The following is a 16,204-nucleotide window of genomic DNA, read 5'->3' as shown; positions in this document are numbered from 1 at the left end:
ACAGGAGTTGCAAAGCTGTTTCTTAGAAGCAGAAGGGACAACCCAAACTCTGCATTCTGTCCCGGTGGCGGGGAGGGGGGCAAAAGGGAGAGAGGATAGAAATAGAAGGTAGACCCCTTTCGGGCAAAAATGTAAGAAAGACCCAGAACTTTACTCCCTCAACGTGTTATTCAGCCAAACCTAGAAGACTAACACACCAGAAGAGAGACCTTCACGCACACAGCATCTCCAAGCCACAACAGTTCGCTCACAGAAAAGGCAGCATGGTGCAGTGGTTAGAGTGTTGGACTAGGACCTGGGAGACCAGAGTTCAGATTCCCACCCAACCATGAAGTTCACTGGCTGTCCTCTCAGCCTAGCCTACCCCACTGGGTTGTTGGGGGGGGGGGATTAAATGAGAAGGAGAACCATGGGCACAACTTTGAGCTCCTGGCAGCCCTTCTGTTCCTTTTTTTAAAATTAGTTTTTATTAAATATTACAGGAAAAGAAACAAAAAATCAATACATAACACTGTAAACACATTTGTCTACGTATTTTCCAACATGCAGACTAGAAAAGAAGAGACGAAAGATAAAAGAAAAAGAAAAAGAAAAAACACACTAATCAATAATACCAAATTTATACTTCAAACATTACAATATATAAATCCTAGTTAAAATATTCTAAAAGACTAAAAGACTTCCACCGCATTCACCACATGTCTCTTAGTTTCTAGTTCACCTTTACATCTGTTCTTCAGTCATTTCCTTTCCTTAAGTTCTTTCATAGTCCATCAAATCTTTGTGTTCTCTATAATTCTTCACAAGCCCTTCTGTTCCATACACTGAAACACTGGCCTGCTTGCCAGACACAGAAACTGGATTTCTCAGGATCTCAGCTTTTTTTTATTTCCCCCAGAAAAGCTTCTAAAAATCGTCATGGCTGAAGAAATGTCCAAAATGCTCAAGGGGGTGACTGCAAGACAGGAGCCTCACGGATTCAAGTCATACTGACCTGTCTTACAAGGTTGCTGTAATGACTCTTACTGTTGCTTTATCCTTTTCTATGCTCTCTTTCAATATAAATATTCTCAGCAGGGATTTGAGCCTGGCTCTTTCTGGCCCGCTCCCTTCACCACACTGACTTAACAAAACTTGCAGTCCTGAAAATATATCTATAATATAAAGAGGAGCGAACAGAATGGGATGTTTACACCTTTTGGAGGCTTGGGTTATTTTTTTCCATCATATTTCAGCTTTCCCCCCAAATACCGCAACAAATATTAGTTTGAAATGATGTTGTGAATATATTTGTGACAGAAATAACCAACCCTTTTATGTTCACCCACCCCCATTTTGTTAACGTGACTAATGGGGGGAGTCCCCCCCCATAATTCTTCATCCTAGAGTGCTCTCTCCAAATCTGCTCCCCAAACCAGTTGGTTGCCAATAGATTTGGGTATTACAGGAAAAAAATGTGTTGCAAGAATAACCTGGTATAAATACAGTTTCAGCTGGAAGGCATTTACTGTAATTTATTTGTATGCTGTGCATCCTTTTCATTTAAACAACAACCCCCCTCCAACAGTCAAAGCAGCTGCATTTCAGTACAAAAAGAAACAATGAGGAATGATTACACTTGAATAGTAATGAAGTGTGTGTGTGTGTGTGTGTGTGTGTGTGTGCGCGCGCGCGTGTGTGTGCAGCAGGAGAAGGCGGATGTGAAATTTCATTCTCAAGTATCTGCAGTGACGGGGGATCCCTGGCAAATTTCCACTCCTTTTATACTTTAGGCAGCTGCTCCACTCGCTACAGGGAAAACCCTGGTTCTCATTAAGTGAAAAAGCACTTATTTGGGATGAATGCATACATTATAGTCATCAAATGGAGGATTTGCAATGTTTGGTCATGAGTACATTGGAAACAAGGATTGGGATTAAGATGCAAACTCTTCTCCAACTTGTTTGCCTGACAAAAATCCAGAGCAGGAGAAAGGAACCACTGGGTCACCCATGGGGGGTTTAAATACCTCAGGATAACCTTAACAGCTGATCTCAAACAATTAAATCTAATAAATTAAAAGCCCCTGCTCAAAACAAGAAATAAAAAACTCTCAAAATGGAAGTGCACAAGCCATAGCTGGCTAGGTCATATCGCAGCTACAAAAATGCCAATTCTACTAAAATTATCTTTCCTGTTTCAGGTTTTACCAACATACATCTCTCCTGCTATGCTTAAAAAATGGCAAAACAAATTACTTCCTTTTACTTCATTAAGAAAAAGAGCCAGACTCAGTCAAAAAATCTTATTTAGACATAGGAATAAAGGGGGGTTAGGAATACCCAATCTTGAAAGATAAGACATTTTTTATGTATGCGACAACAGCAGCAAGAGTACTCTTAGCAAAGTACTGGAAGACACAAGAGCTACCCACATTGGAAGAATGGCAGACAAAGGTGATAGACTACATGGGACTGGCTGAGATGACTGGCAGAATCCGTGACCAAGGGAAAGAGACGGTGGAAGAAGATTGGAAGAAATTTAAAGTTTATCTTAAGAATTGTTGTAAAATTAATGAGTGTTAAAATGTCTTGGGTAATGTAAAATAGAATTGCAGTGACAAACAATTGGATATGAGAAAAAGAATTTAAAGAAAGTGCTACAAGTAAATGAAATTAGAGGTTGCTGGAAAGATTTAAAACAGGGATGCAGAAAAGGGAGGTATGGGGAAGTCGCTGAAAGAAGGTTTAAGGAAAAAAAGGTTAAGAAATTATACGTGTTTATATGTTTGTTTGTTTATGTACTGTGTTGTATTGTCTTTTAATATGTGTTGAAAAACCAATAAAAAATTTATAAAAAAAAAAAAGGAATACCCAATCTTGAACTATACTATGCAGTTTCCAAATTACGGTAAATTATTGATACCTCTCATTAAAGGCAAAGGAGATATTCCATGGATAAAGACAGAAAATGGCCACACAAGACTATCAGTACACGCTCTGCCCTTCATGAAGGAACAAGAAAAGGTGGGCAAACCCATTTTTTAAAGTATAATTAATGGCGTGGCGGAACTGGAACTTAGTATTGGCTCCTAGGACTTCACTACTGATGCCTCTGCTAGATCACCCCTCATTTAAACATGCAGACAAATACAACCAGCTCCTAGATCTTGAAACAAATGGTTTCTATAGAATTAGAGGTGTGTTTGTAAAAGGTAAAGCAATTTTAAAAGAGGGCCTGGTGGCAAAGGCGAAAGGCATAAAACGATCCCGGCTACATCTGTATCAACAGATACAGTCCTTTTGCACTTTTGCAAAGTATCTGGAATGAAGGGGTGAGGGCTTGAGACCCCTGACACCTTTTGAATCACTGTGTAACAGACCTAGCCATGACACAAAAGGGGCATTCTCAATGATATATGGTATTATACAGTATTAGAAAGCTTTGCAGGAAACACGGAAGATATTCGAATGAGATGGGAGGCTGACATATGAATTTCAATAAACGAAAAAGCATGGGAATCAATATGGCAAAATCCATCTTTAAAAACAATTTCGGATCGCCTCCAGGAAATTTCCTTTAAAATTATCTTTCAGTGGCATTGGACCCCCACACGCCTTGCAAAGATAAATCCTTTAAGCTCACCATTATCTTGGAAAGGCTGTAGAGAACGAGGTACCTATTTCCATGTTTGGTGGGAGTGTACCATAGCTCATGCCTTTTGGGGGGGAAATTTTTATCCTGACCTCCAAAATCACTAAACAATCTATCCCTTTTAATTCAGCACTTACCTTATTATCATTAGATTTGACCCCAAATTCTACCCTTAAATGTAAGAATTATTTTTCTTCCTGTTCACAGGAGCTAGACTAGTTATTGCCCAACGATGGAAGGAAACTTCTAAAATACCAATAGAGGCTTAGGTTAATAACATCTGAAGCATTGCTCTGTCAGAACGCCTCACATACCATAGCAACTAATCAAAGGCATCTCCAAAAAAAGATACATTTGACACGATTTGGTCTCCCTTTTTCTCTTTTACTGAAGAACAGGGTATTTTAATGCCACCATCATCATAGAGGTGTCTGTGGAAGGGATATATTGATCAAAAATGTATTGTAACTTTTGAATAAATGTTTTTGGGGTTTATTAAAGGAAAAATACTATTGCACCCGCATGCAGTCTTTTGGTGCCAAACCAGACAGTTTTTCCATGTTCACCTTTGAAAGAATGAATCAGTTTTCTGTTCAGGATTCATTAAGAATCTCCAGAAATTTGATGTGAAGGCAAAAAGAGAAGAAAAAAAGGAACCACTGGGTCAGACCTGGCCCAGTTACCAGTGTCTGAGCAAGGATTTCATTCTCTCTCTCTCTCTCATCTGCACTGCCCCACCACATTTGTCATGCCCCACTTCTCTGCAGCAAAGTGTTGAATTTCCATCCTTTATCTAATGATTAATCAGGGCTTTTTTCAGCCAGAACTTGCTTGAACTCAGTTCCAGCATCTCTGTTCACAGTGAGTTTTAAGCTGCATAATTATGACCCTAGGGACGCGGGTGGCGCTGTGGGTAAAACCTCAGTGCCTAGGACTTGCCGATCGCATGGTCGGCGGTTCGAATCCCCGCGGCGGGGTGAGCTCCCGTCTTTCGGTCCCAGCTCCTGCCCACCTAGCAGTTCGAAAGCACCCCTAAGTAGGTACTGCTTTATAGCGGGAAGGTAAATGGCGTTTCCGTGTGCTGCGCTGGTGCTGGCTCGCCAGAGCAGCTTCGTCACACTGGCCACGGGACCCGGAAGTGTCTCCGGACAGCGCTGGCCCCCGGCCTCTTAAGTGAGATGGGCGCACAATCCTAGAGTCGGACACGACTGGCCCGTACGGGCAGGGGTACCTTTACCTTTACCTTTAATTATGACCCTCCAATTCTTGATGGACTATAGCTCCCAGCGGGCCCGGCCAGTAGTCAGGGGATGATGGGAATTGTAGTTCAACAACATGTGGAAGACCACAGATTCCCATCTCTGGAACACTGTTGTATGAAACACAAAAGCATGGCCAGGAAAGGGGATAATAATCTTAGTTGGATCAGCACTAATGCAAATTTCCCTCCAGTCTTAAGCATGCATTGGAGCAGTTGAATTAAAATGCATGCTTCTGTTTGTGTTCAGAGAGAGAGAGAGAGAGAGAGAGAGAGAGAGAGAAGGGGTAAATATGAACATCTGCAAAGAAGGAGAAACTGAGGACAACGCTGGGGTTCTTACCTGTTTTCACAAATTACCTCTGAGGCTTGAATATCATTGTTAGTCTGATACCATTCATCATTTTTAGTTGCTGCTTATTAACAGTGTTTTATAGACTGTAGTTATTTCACTGATTATTTGTTAATTACTCTATATGATTTATGCTCTACTTGCAATGTTCCATTATGTTCTATCAAGTTACTGCTATTTATTGTTTGTAAGCTGTTTTCTAGTTACTGCTAGAGGGACGCGGGTGGCGCTGTGGGTTAAACCACAGAGCCTAGGACTTGCCGATCAAAAGGTCCGCGGTTCGAATCCCCGCGATGGGCTGAGCTCCCATTGCTCGGTCCCTGCTCCTGCCAACCCAGCAGTTCGAAAGCACATCCAAGTGCAAGTAGATAAATAGGTACCGCTCCAGCAGGAAGGTAAACGGTGTTTCCGTGCGCTGCTCTGGTTCAACAGAAGTGGCTTAGTCATGCTGGCCACATGACCCGGAAGCTGTACGCCGGTTCCCTCGGCCAATAAAGCGAGATGAGCGCCACAACCCCAGAGTCGGCCACGACTGGACCTAATGGTCAGGGGTCCCTTTACCTTTACCTTTTAAGCTGCTTTGAGATTCATTTGAAAGAAAAGTGGCACAGAAATCAAATCAGGGTCTTCTGGACGTGGCCACATTCGCTCCTTCCCTGCTGCCCACCAACATGAGAAGTGGGCAGGGGCCATGGCCCAGTGGCAGAGGATTTGGAAGAAGTAAACAAGCAACACTGCAAAGCCAACCAAAGGTTCCTCCCAACCCTTACCGGATGATCCTGCACAGGGACTGGCTGTGCCGCCACCTGCTGCACCTGCGGTTGGGGCAGGATCTGAGCCGACGGCTTCTGTTGCCCTGCAGCTGCTTTCTGTGGGACGGGCCCCTGTTGTGCCAGCAGTTGCTGCTGCTGCTGCATGTAATTCTGCACAGGCTGCGGTTGCACTCCTTGCTGCGCCACTGGAAACTGTGGCTTCACTGGCGGCTGCGGTGCCTGGGGTGCCACTTGGATCTACAACACAGGAAGCAAGCATTCAGAACCCTTCCTTACGACCAGCTGCAATCTTTTGCATTTCAGCACATGCAATGGAGTAAGAGCGTCTCCCCAAATTCACCTTCCCTTGTTACTGGGCTGTTGCAACATGCTCTATGTTGGGCTGCCTTTGAAGATGACTTGGAAACTTCAGTTGGTCCAAAAATACAACAGCAGCCAGATTTCTGGCTGGAGTTCCATCTGGATCTTGTATAACTCGTTTTGAAACAGCTGCACTGGTTGCCAGTTTATTTCCAGACCTAATTCAAGGTGCTCACATTGGTGATTAAAGCCCTGAACGACTCAGACCCCAAACACCTGAAAGACCATCTCCTTTCCTACAGAACCTCTCGGGTGCTGAGATTGGCCGAGAAGGACCCCTGGGTAGCCCTTCCGACTTCAGAGGCTTGGTGTGGTAGTGGCCCAGGGGGAGAAGACCTCCTCTGTGGCAGCCCCAAAACTGTGGAACTCCCTCCTTGCAAAAGTGCGCCTGCCCACCCCCTTCTACAGCTTCAGGAGAATGCTGAGGACACACCTCTTTACCCTGGCTTTAGACACTTGAGGTGTATGTTTTTAGGACTCAGCTTATTTTTATAGTTCCAATTTGTTTCAAACTGTTTTTAATATTGTGTTTTAATGCTTTAACCTGTCCTGGAACCTTAGGGTGAAGCGTTGGAAATAATAAATCAATCAAACAAACAAGCAAACAAGCAATTTCAAAGTGGCCCAAATGCAGGGCTCACAAAGTACTACAGTGGTACCTCAGGTTAAGTACTTAATTCGTTCTGGAGGTCCGTACTTAACCTGAAACTATTCTTAACCTGAAGCACCACTTTAGCTAATGGGGCCTCCCGCTGCTGCCGCGCCGCAGGAGCACGATTTCTGTTCTCATCCTGAAACAAAGTTCTTAATCTGAAGCACTATTTCTGGGTTAGTGGAGTCTGTAACCTGAAGCGTATGTAACCCAAGGTACCACTGTATATACTTAAGTATTCTTAGTGCATTATATTTGATTCTATGTGCTCAAACAGAGGCTCAAATCTGCAAGATATGGGATGGTGGGGCTTTCATTTTGTTAATACCTTCTGCGCCCACTCCGTCTCATATATTTTCTCTATGACCACACAAACTCGTTTGAAAGATTTCTTTGATTCCAAAAATGGAGACTCAAGAGATCTGCCCTTGGGTCCTTGGACTCAACCTCCTCTCTGCTCCCAAGTCGCAACTGCCTTGAAATTCCTGTGAAGAGAAAAGAAAAACAGCCACTCCCCAAAACAGCCTCACCTGTTGAACTTGCAGGGGAGGCTGTGGCTGCTGCTGCTGCTGCGGCTGCTGCTGAGGTCCTTGGGGCTGATAAAATGTGGCTGGTGGCTGCGCTGGCGGCTGTTGCTGCTGCTGCTTTAGGAACAGCTGATGCTGTGGGGTGGCCGCCTGGGGCTGAGCTGGAGGGGCTTGCGGTTGGGAGGCAGCAGGCGGCTGTACAGGGGGTGGCTGCTTAGGCTGAGCTTGCGGGAGAGGCGGAGTCGGCTGAGGCAGGGCTTTCGGCTGTGGGACGCTGGTGGGGAGGGGGGCCTGACCCCCGGCCAAAGGCGCTGGAGCAGCAACTGCAGAGCAAGAGGAGAGGTCAGAATGCATCCATTTCCTTTACTCCTGTCCCCCCCCCCACAAGTGCGTACTTTTTATTTAAACACTTAAATGCATAAATATTTAGCTGTGATTCTCGCACTGCAGGAGTTGGGGTTCTCTTCCAACTCTACAATTCTGTGATGCTATGAAATGAGGATGGATCAAGGGCCTGGAATATAAAAGAAGGGCAAGGAAGGCTAGAATAGGCAACCAATGGAAGAAAGGGAAAGAAAAGCAGATGCCTTGTTTTTCAATAGCTTGCAACCTAATCTTCAAGAGAATTATGGTACGATCTCATCTTGCATGCATTTAACTTGCACAATTTCATACATACGTGGTTCAAGGAGGATTGGTTGAAATTCCACATGTTAAATCCAAGCAAGTGGGAGAGGTTAAAAGGTACTTTCATGCTGGGTATGCTTGAGGTTACCGGGTGCAAAAGCAGCTTTTAGGCTCTCCATCTTGCTTACTGGGCAAGGCCCGTTTTGCTGCATGGGCTCCGGAAGTAAGAGGACTCTTTCTACCTCAACCCGCTGGCTCCAAGGGTTTGGGTATGTATGGTTTTTGCGAATACGTGGAACCCTGGGAACTGAACCACCACATAAATGACTACGAGGCTTTGAAAAGCTGGCATCAGTGGATCAAGTTCATCCATTTTGTTGAATTAATTAAACTAAATAGCTTTAACTGGGGTTTTAATAAATGTGCCGAATAAATCATTACTGTTTTGAATTCTATTGTGCTATTGTCTTCCTTAGTGGGTTGTACAAGCCGCTATTCTGAAATACAGCTGTTTATAGGGTAGGGTAAGGGGCACTGGGGGACGCGGGTGGCGCTGTGGGTTAAACCACAGAGCCTAGGGCTTGCCAATCAGAAGGTCGGCGGTTTGAATCCCCGCAACAGCGTGAGCTCCCGTTGCTCAGTCCTTGCTCCTGCCAACCTAGCAGTTTGAAAGCATGTCAAAGTACAAGTAGATAAATACCGTATTTTTCGCTCTATAGGACGCACTTTTTCCCCTCCAAAAATGAAGGGGAAATGTGTGTGCGTCCTATGGGGCGAATGCAGGCTTTCGCTGAAGCCTGGAGAGTGAGAGGGGTCGGTGCGCACTGACCCCTCTCACCCTCCAGGCTTCAGGAAGCTATCCGCAAGCCTTGCAAGCCCGGCGGGAGTTCCCGCGGGCTCACAAGGCTTGCGGGCAGCAGCCTGCCGCCCGAAGCATGGGGAGCGCTGTGCAACGCGCCCTGGGCTTCGGGCAGATATCCACAAGCCTTGTGAGCCAGGCGGGAGTTTGGGCTTCCCCCGCCCCAGCCCCGTGCCTGGGGGGGGGGGGGAGGAATAAATTTTTCCCCTTTATTTCCCTCCCCCCAAAACTAGGTGCACCCTATGGTCCGGTGCACCCTATAGAGCGAAAAATACGGTAGGTACTGCTCTGGCGGGAAGGTAAACGGCGTTTCCGTGAGCTGCTCTGGTTCGCTAGAAGTGGCTTAGTCATGCTGGCCACATGAGCCGGAAGCTGTACGCCGGCTCCCTCGGCCAGTAAAGTGAGATGAGCGCCGCAACCCCATAGTCGGCCACGACTGGACCTAATGGTCAGGGGTCCCTTTACCCTTTACCTTTAAGGGGCACTGGGGATGAGTCTATGGAACCAAGGGGGTGGGGCCCCCAAACGATTTGGGAACCTCTGGTCCGCATGAGCAGCAGAGCACTCAGAAGGAAGCCTGCCTGGGCATTTAGGAGTGCAAGTTTACCCATGCAGAGAACGAAAAGTAGGTTAGGAAGTAGCCCGCAGTGGGGCGCCCTCTCACCCTGTGCTGTGGGCCTCTTTCTGGGAGTCAGGGCAGGCTGGATGGGCAGGATCCCCGGGTTTGGTTGTGTCTGCCCAGCTTTGGGTCTTTGGCGTGGGGTGATGGATGTTTCAGTCGTGGGGATAGGATCTGTCAGCCTGAAAGGAGATGGAAACATGGACACAAAACTAACATTTTAGAGGAAGACAGCATAGTGAACAGCCTCTTTCCACGACCCACCCTTTCACTGGAGCACCCCCACCTCACAACCATCCAGCTGGCAAATGCCCCCCGAAACAGCCAAACCCCCCCCCCTGCCGGAAAAAATCACACACAGAAAAAGGCGACCACAAGATCCATGTTATGCACGACAATGGCACAAATTACACAAACCATGTAATTTTAAGCAACTCTATGCATATTTTCTCCTAAAGTGCATAATTCGTTCCAGCTGTGGAACAGGGGTTTTGCAGCCCTAGAAGTTTAACTGCAGAATCCCAGGTATGCCATTTAGGCCCTTAGAGCCGCTAAGTCGTGAGAGTTGGCACTAGTACAGAGGAGATAGGGGTAGCAGTAGAAGAGCAGACGCTGAAAGCCAGTGTGGTGTAGTGGTTAGAGCAGGGGTCGGCAAGGTTTACCTCGCCTGGGCCGGTTCACTCCAGCGGAGATCGCTCCGTGGGCCGGATCACACCTGCGATTTTTGGCATCTGCGTCTGCGCAGATGCGACTTCCAGCGCCGCGGAAGCGAGTCCCCGCGCAGTGCAGCACCGGTTTAGTGCAGCGCCAGTTTAGTGCAGCGCGCAGGGACTTGCCAAGTGGGCAGCTCTGTTCGGGGGCAGCTTGTGGGCCGGTTAAATGACCCCCGTGGAATGTTTGTGGACCATGGGCCATAGGTTTCTGACCCCTGGGTTAGAGTGTCAGACTAGGGTTTGGGAGACCAGGGTTTCAATCGCCATTTGGCCATTAAATTCAATTGGGGTGACCTTGGGCCAGTGGCTGCCTCTCAGCCTAAGCTACCTCACCTTGGGGAGGTTAAATGAGGTGGGGAAGAACCATGTATAACCCCCTTGAGCTCCTTGGGACAGAAATGCAGTAAGTATTTTTTATATACTATAGAGAAATGAAACACACACACACACACACACACACACACACATTAAACACAGAGGTAGGTTGGCAGGGAAGGTGAAACTAGGAGTATTTCAGAAAACTGCTATATTGTTTTGTCTACTCAGCAGACATCCAAAGCCCACAATAAGAACCACACCATCAAGGCAGAAGGTTCAGGAGCAACATATCAGATGGTCCCACCACTGGGTACTCTTAAGGCAGAACCCAAAAAGCAAGGCGGGCTTGCAAAATCCTCCTGGCACATTTAATAAAGTCTTGCCTGTTGCATCACTCCCATTGGCCATCACAACCACCCCACTCAGCATGAAATGAAGGCCGGTTGGCACATGCTAAATTCAATTTGTGAGCAGAAATGTTGGAAACAATACACCATCTGCACTTTTAATAGGTTTGCAGACAAGCAGACCAAAGGTCCCTGAACTTGCCTGGCAGTAGCTGGCAGCCTCAAGTGCAACTGTTTATGCCAGAGCCGTAAAAAGAACTGTGGTCCAGTTCTAAATCACTTTGGTTCTCTTCCATTACCATGATTCTATAATTATAGCTGTGGGGAACATCTTTCAGGCAACACTTAGCAATCCGCCCCTTCCGGTACCCTCATCCCCAGCAAAGACAATACAAAACTAAAATAAGGAGCAGGTGCACCACAGGGGGGGGGGAACAAAACAACAAGCCACTGGCCCAGATACTTCAAGAAAGTGAGACCAACCCTCCAGCAGGCACCAGAGTTCAAGGATGGTTTTGATAGGCAAGGAAGAAGAGAAGAAGAGTTTGGATTTGATATCCCGCTTTATCGCTACCCAAAGGAGTCTCAAAGTGGCTAACATTCTCCTTTCCCTTCCTCCCCCACAACAAACACTCTGTGAGGTGAGTGGGGCTGAGAGACTTCAGAGAAGTGTGACTAGCCCAAGGTCACCCAGCAGCTGCATGTGGAGGAGCGGGGAAGCGAACCCGGTTCACCAGATTACGAGTCTACCACTCTTAACCCCTACACCACACTGGCTGTAGCTCAGTGGTACAGCATCTGATCTGCATGCAGAAGATCCCTGGATCAATCCCTAGCAGCATTTCTAGGCAGAGTTGGGAATTTTCCCTCCCTTAAAGCCCATGAGAACTGCTGCCAGTCAGTTTAGACAACACTGAGCTAGATGGGCCAATGACCTAATAGAAGACAGCTTTATTTGTCCCTATAATAACATGAGAAAGGGTGGCATGGACAGGAGGGTCTAGAGCGGGCACAAAAGGTGGGAGAAGGATGAAGGAGATTAATAACTTTAGATTGGAAGGGGGCAGTTTTCATGAGATCTCAAAACAGTTACAAGATTGTCCACAGGAAGCAGGACTGAAAAACGTGGGCAGGGGGGAGGCTACGAGGAAATCGCCCCAATTCCACTTCACATATAGAAAAGTTTGATTGTTTGTTTAAGTTATCAATTTTTAAATAGTTAAAGAAAACTCTCAAGGTGGTTTACATTGTTCTCCTCCTCTTTGTTTAATCCCCACAACAACCCTGTGAGGTAGGTTAGGCTAAGAGGCAGCGGCTGCTCTAAGATCACCCACCCAGAGAGCTCCGTGGCCAAGTGGGGATTTGAACCCTGGCCTCCCAGGTCTAGTCAGACATTCTAACTACTTCATGAGTAGGTAAAATGTATTACCTACACCACACTGAGCAAAAAGAGAAACAACACAAAACAATAAATTGTCATTTAAATGCAGGTTAATATATGCCTAGTTCCTCTTTTTTACACTGGATAAATGGAACGTGGATGTTCTTGCATTTGCATTTCTACACTGTACTCTTTTCTCATATTTGTTTTCTACGAAACTTGGAAGAGAATAAATACGTTTAACATTGGGGCAGGTGTATATGAACTCAGGTGTGGTCTTTTATTTGTTTCACTCCAAGATTCTAGAAGCTTCCCCGTAGTCAAAATGTCATTAATCACTTCTGAGAGTGGAACTACTAATTAGGGATGGAGAAAGATTTCATTCACATTTTTAACTGGCTTAATTCACACATCCTGGATGAACATACAGACTGGAACATAACTAACCTTCTGATTAAGTTACGCTTTAAAATGTGTTTGTTGAGATAAAATGCCTATTTAACTATGCATTTCATGATTTGAAAACATGTTTAAACACATATGACATAATGGTCTCCTTCATTTTGTTCTAATATTTATTGATTTTAACCAAAAGTTTTGGTTAAAGGTGGCTTCTGTTTTCACTGACGTGTTTCTTTGAAGTTTTGGTTCTACATGTTATATATACATTATCCTTTTCCTTTATAAAATTATCTTACCAAGTTCATGTAAACTGTACAGGGATTTTGTCTATTATGGTAAGTGGTATATACCTATTAGTGATTATGACTGACTGATTTTTGAACTCAAGTTCCAGCGCAGCAGTATGAAATGGCCCCAGCTCTCCAGAATGCTTAACTCTCTTAAGCAGCACTGCTAGCCTTTTGCAGTCTTTTGCCATGCTCCATGGAAGAGTCAGGCACCCTCACCTGGCTTTTGGCTGGCTCTTCTTAGCAGCAGCTTCACTCGCTTTCACTGGTTCCGGGAGTTTGGCAGGGATCGGAGAGTTCTGCAAATGGAAACCCACACACAGAGCAGAAAATGACGGAGAGCTGTCAGAGGCAACGGAGAGCAAGAGGCAAACTGAATGGGGAAACCTAAAGCTCTCCTAGGCTTCACTTCATGGGTAGGTAAAATTTATTAAGATACTTAATAACTCCTTGGGATGAAAGAGGAGAAACAGGACCAGGGACTTTTCCACTTAACAATCCCAAGCCAGACAGAATTAAGATACAAAACCCTGGCAATATTAGCATAGAAATTACATTATGTCTATTTATTTCTATAATTGTAGTCAGGCAAATGTTTATGATGGTCAACTGTATTTATTTACAGCCTGCCTTACAGGGCTGCCCATTCCAGAGCAGGTCACAATGCGTTAACATGCAAAATATTCAAACTGTAAGGCTGTAATATGAAACAAAACACATCTGAAAATAAAATAGCAGTAGCGATGTAACACCAAAAGGACAAAAACTGCTACTACCACCAGCGTATTCTTAAGTAAAGAACCATACAAATTCACTACAGTTCATGAGAAAAGCATGCTTTGGCTGTACAGAAGGCATTTAATTTGTATGATTTCAACCAAACATGGTTGAAGAAGGACTGGCTAAAACTGTGCAGCTTAAACCCAAGCAGGGCAGAGAGCATAAAAGCCATTTTTGCACCAGGCCCACTTGGGGTTCCCCAGTACAGATAGAGCTTTAAGCTCTCTGCCTTGCTTACCAGTCATGGCCCGCTTAGCACACTGGTTCTGGGATGCCCTTGCAAGATCTTGCAGGGCTGTCAGAGTTCTTGCAAGATCTCACCTGAGCATTCCTAGCCTTCCAGGGTCCTACCCAGCAAGCAGGACAGAGAGTTTAAAAGCTCTTTTGTGCCAGGTAACCCAAGTGGACATGGCACAAAAAAGCTTTTAAATTCCCACCTTGTTTGGCGAGCAAGACCTGCTTGGCGTGTGGGTTTTGGGAGTGCGAGGCATAATCACTCTCTCCCCCTCACCCACTAGCCATGCGGAAATACCAAGGCTTTGGGTATATGTGATTTTTGTGTATACACAGAACCCTTGGAACTGAACTCCATACATAAGATGCAATCATACTGTACAGAGAAAACACACCTCCCCATAAACTAAGCTAAATTGTTGTGGTTTCCCTCCCTTTTGTGTTGTCTTTTGTTGCTTCCTGGCAACCTCTCAATAAATTACTCCATGACTTTTGCAGGCCCAAAAATAGTCCTGGAGGAAGAGGAGGACTAAAGAACTTGAGGGATTATTTTACGGATTCTTGTATGGTATTTTGCAAAGAGGGATCAGGCATCACTCACCTGTACATTCTGGACCGGACATTCCCTCTTAGCGAGCTTGAATGCAAAATAGGAGACCTGGTAAATTTCAGGTCTCTTGTCAGGGTCTGGTTCCAGCATATACCCTAAGAAACAGAAGACCTATTAGGCTTCGGTGGTGTGGCATTTAGATACGGCATAGGAGGGACAAGGACAAATCTTACTCAATATGGATATTGATATGGATGCTGGAAAACTCAGCCCACAGGGGCTTGCATAGCTTCCAAAAACCAAGGTCATCCCACGTTGCTTATTAGCCTGGTTCAGACACCACAGCAAACCATAGTCTACTACTACTAGAAAGAGCCTTAGCGACCGGTGGGCTTGCCTGCTTCTCCTCTCTAAGAGGATTCAAAGTGGTCTTACTTAATGGCTTTGGAGTCTTGGAAGACCTTCTAAGATGGGAACTGTTTGGTACATTGCTATAATCTCCTCCAAGCTCTCCATAAAGGGAAAACACCTGGCAGAGAAGAGGAGGACGGTGGGAGGAGTAGGTACAGTTTCACAACTTGACAGCTCCAGCTTCTAATTGGATAATTACTCTCCTAGTGGCCCTCCTTTACTTTCCATCTCAGGGCAGGGGTGCGAAAGACTTGAGTTTGATACATATGGAGCAGAACTTACTCTCCCCAAAGACCCTCAAAACTGTTTATTCAGTTAACCCCTGCCCCTTTAGCATTTCCCAGACTGGTGTCCTCCAGATGTTTTGGGCTACAACTTCCATTTACAACTACAACTGATGGCAATTGTGGTAGAGGCAACAGTGTGGGGAGAGATGCATCAATATAAGAGCATCTGATGACATGGGCACCAAAATAAATCTCCTAGACTTGTGCCCAAAACCTTTGTCCTTATAAACAGAAGTATTCTGGGTTCCATACCCAAACACCTGGCAGGAGATAGGAGCAGTTTCATGTTAGTTAGCTTTTCAAAACCAGAGTTGAGCTGTATTCCCAAACAGATACTCACGTATGAGGCAGTGCATGTCGTGAGAGTAGCGCGAGTTGTCAGGAATGGTGAAGTTTCCGTCGCAAATTGCTACTTGGCTCTCACCAAATGGCAAAGTAAAATAACAGAGTTTGTACAGCAAACAGCCCATGGCCTGAAAGAAGACGAAGGATTCTTTAGTGTGCTGTAGGAACGGAGACCTGGTTACCTCCGTTGTCATGTAAGGCCTTGCTGGATTCTAGTTGCAACAACAGAAAACAAACCTCTCTTGCTGACATGACCTGCATCAGATTTCAGGTCAGCAAAAACCCAGCCTGATTTGAAGCTAGGAATGTAGGAATTGCTGGCTCTGCTAGCAATTGTTCCAAGTTTGCCTCTGGTGAACCAAGATTGCTGTTTCTGAACTGGAAGAGATGTGTAAGATCAAAATTTGCAATTCAAAGCTTATAAAAAATTGGCAGCTGCCTCAATTCTCCAAAACAGAGCACTCTGAATTAAACTATGCTCAGGAGTCT

The 16,204-nt window shown here is 45.4% G+C and overlaps 1 protein-coding gene across 8 annotated transcripts in view; it reads right to left on the bottom strand.

The window, feature by feature from the left end:
- The window catches only part of AAK1 (AP2 associated kinase 1), a 98,794-nt gene that overhangs the window by 44,299 nt on the left and 38,291 nt on the right, over positions 1-16,204 (bottom strand). For all 8 annotated transcript variants that reach the window (XM_083629264.1, XM_083629267.1, XM_083629266.1 and 5 more), the window contains exons 8-13: positions 15,711-15,843; positions 14,724-14,827; positions 13,328-13,407; positions 9,706-9,842; positions 7,559-7,878; positions 6,014-6,253 (exon numbers count right to left, since the gene is read on the bottom strand). In XM_083629264.1, the coding sequence (XP_083485390.1) occupies positions 6,014-6,253; positions 7,559-7,878; positions 9,706-9,842; positions 13,328-13,407; positions 14,724-14,827; positions 15,711-15,843 (1,014 nt within the window). The remainder of the gene's footprint in view (positions 1-6,013; positions 6,254-7,558; positions 7,879-9,705; positions 9,843-13,327; positions 13,408-14,723; positions 14,828-15,710; positions 15,844-16,204) is intronic.

Source organism: Podarcis filfolensis, assembly GCF_964270895.1.
Source record: "Podarcis filfolensis genome assembly, chromosome: 8".
Classification (NCBI taxonomy): domain Eukaryota; kingdom Metazoa; phylum Chordata; class Lepidosauria; order Squamata; family Lacertidae; genus Podarcis; species Podarcis filfolensis.
Note: the sequence above shows the minus strand (reverse complement) of the source record. Positions and strands in the feature narration are given on the sequence as shown.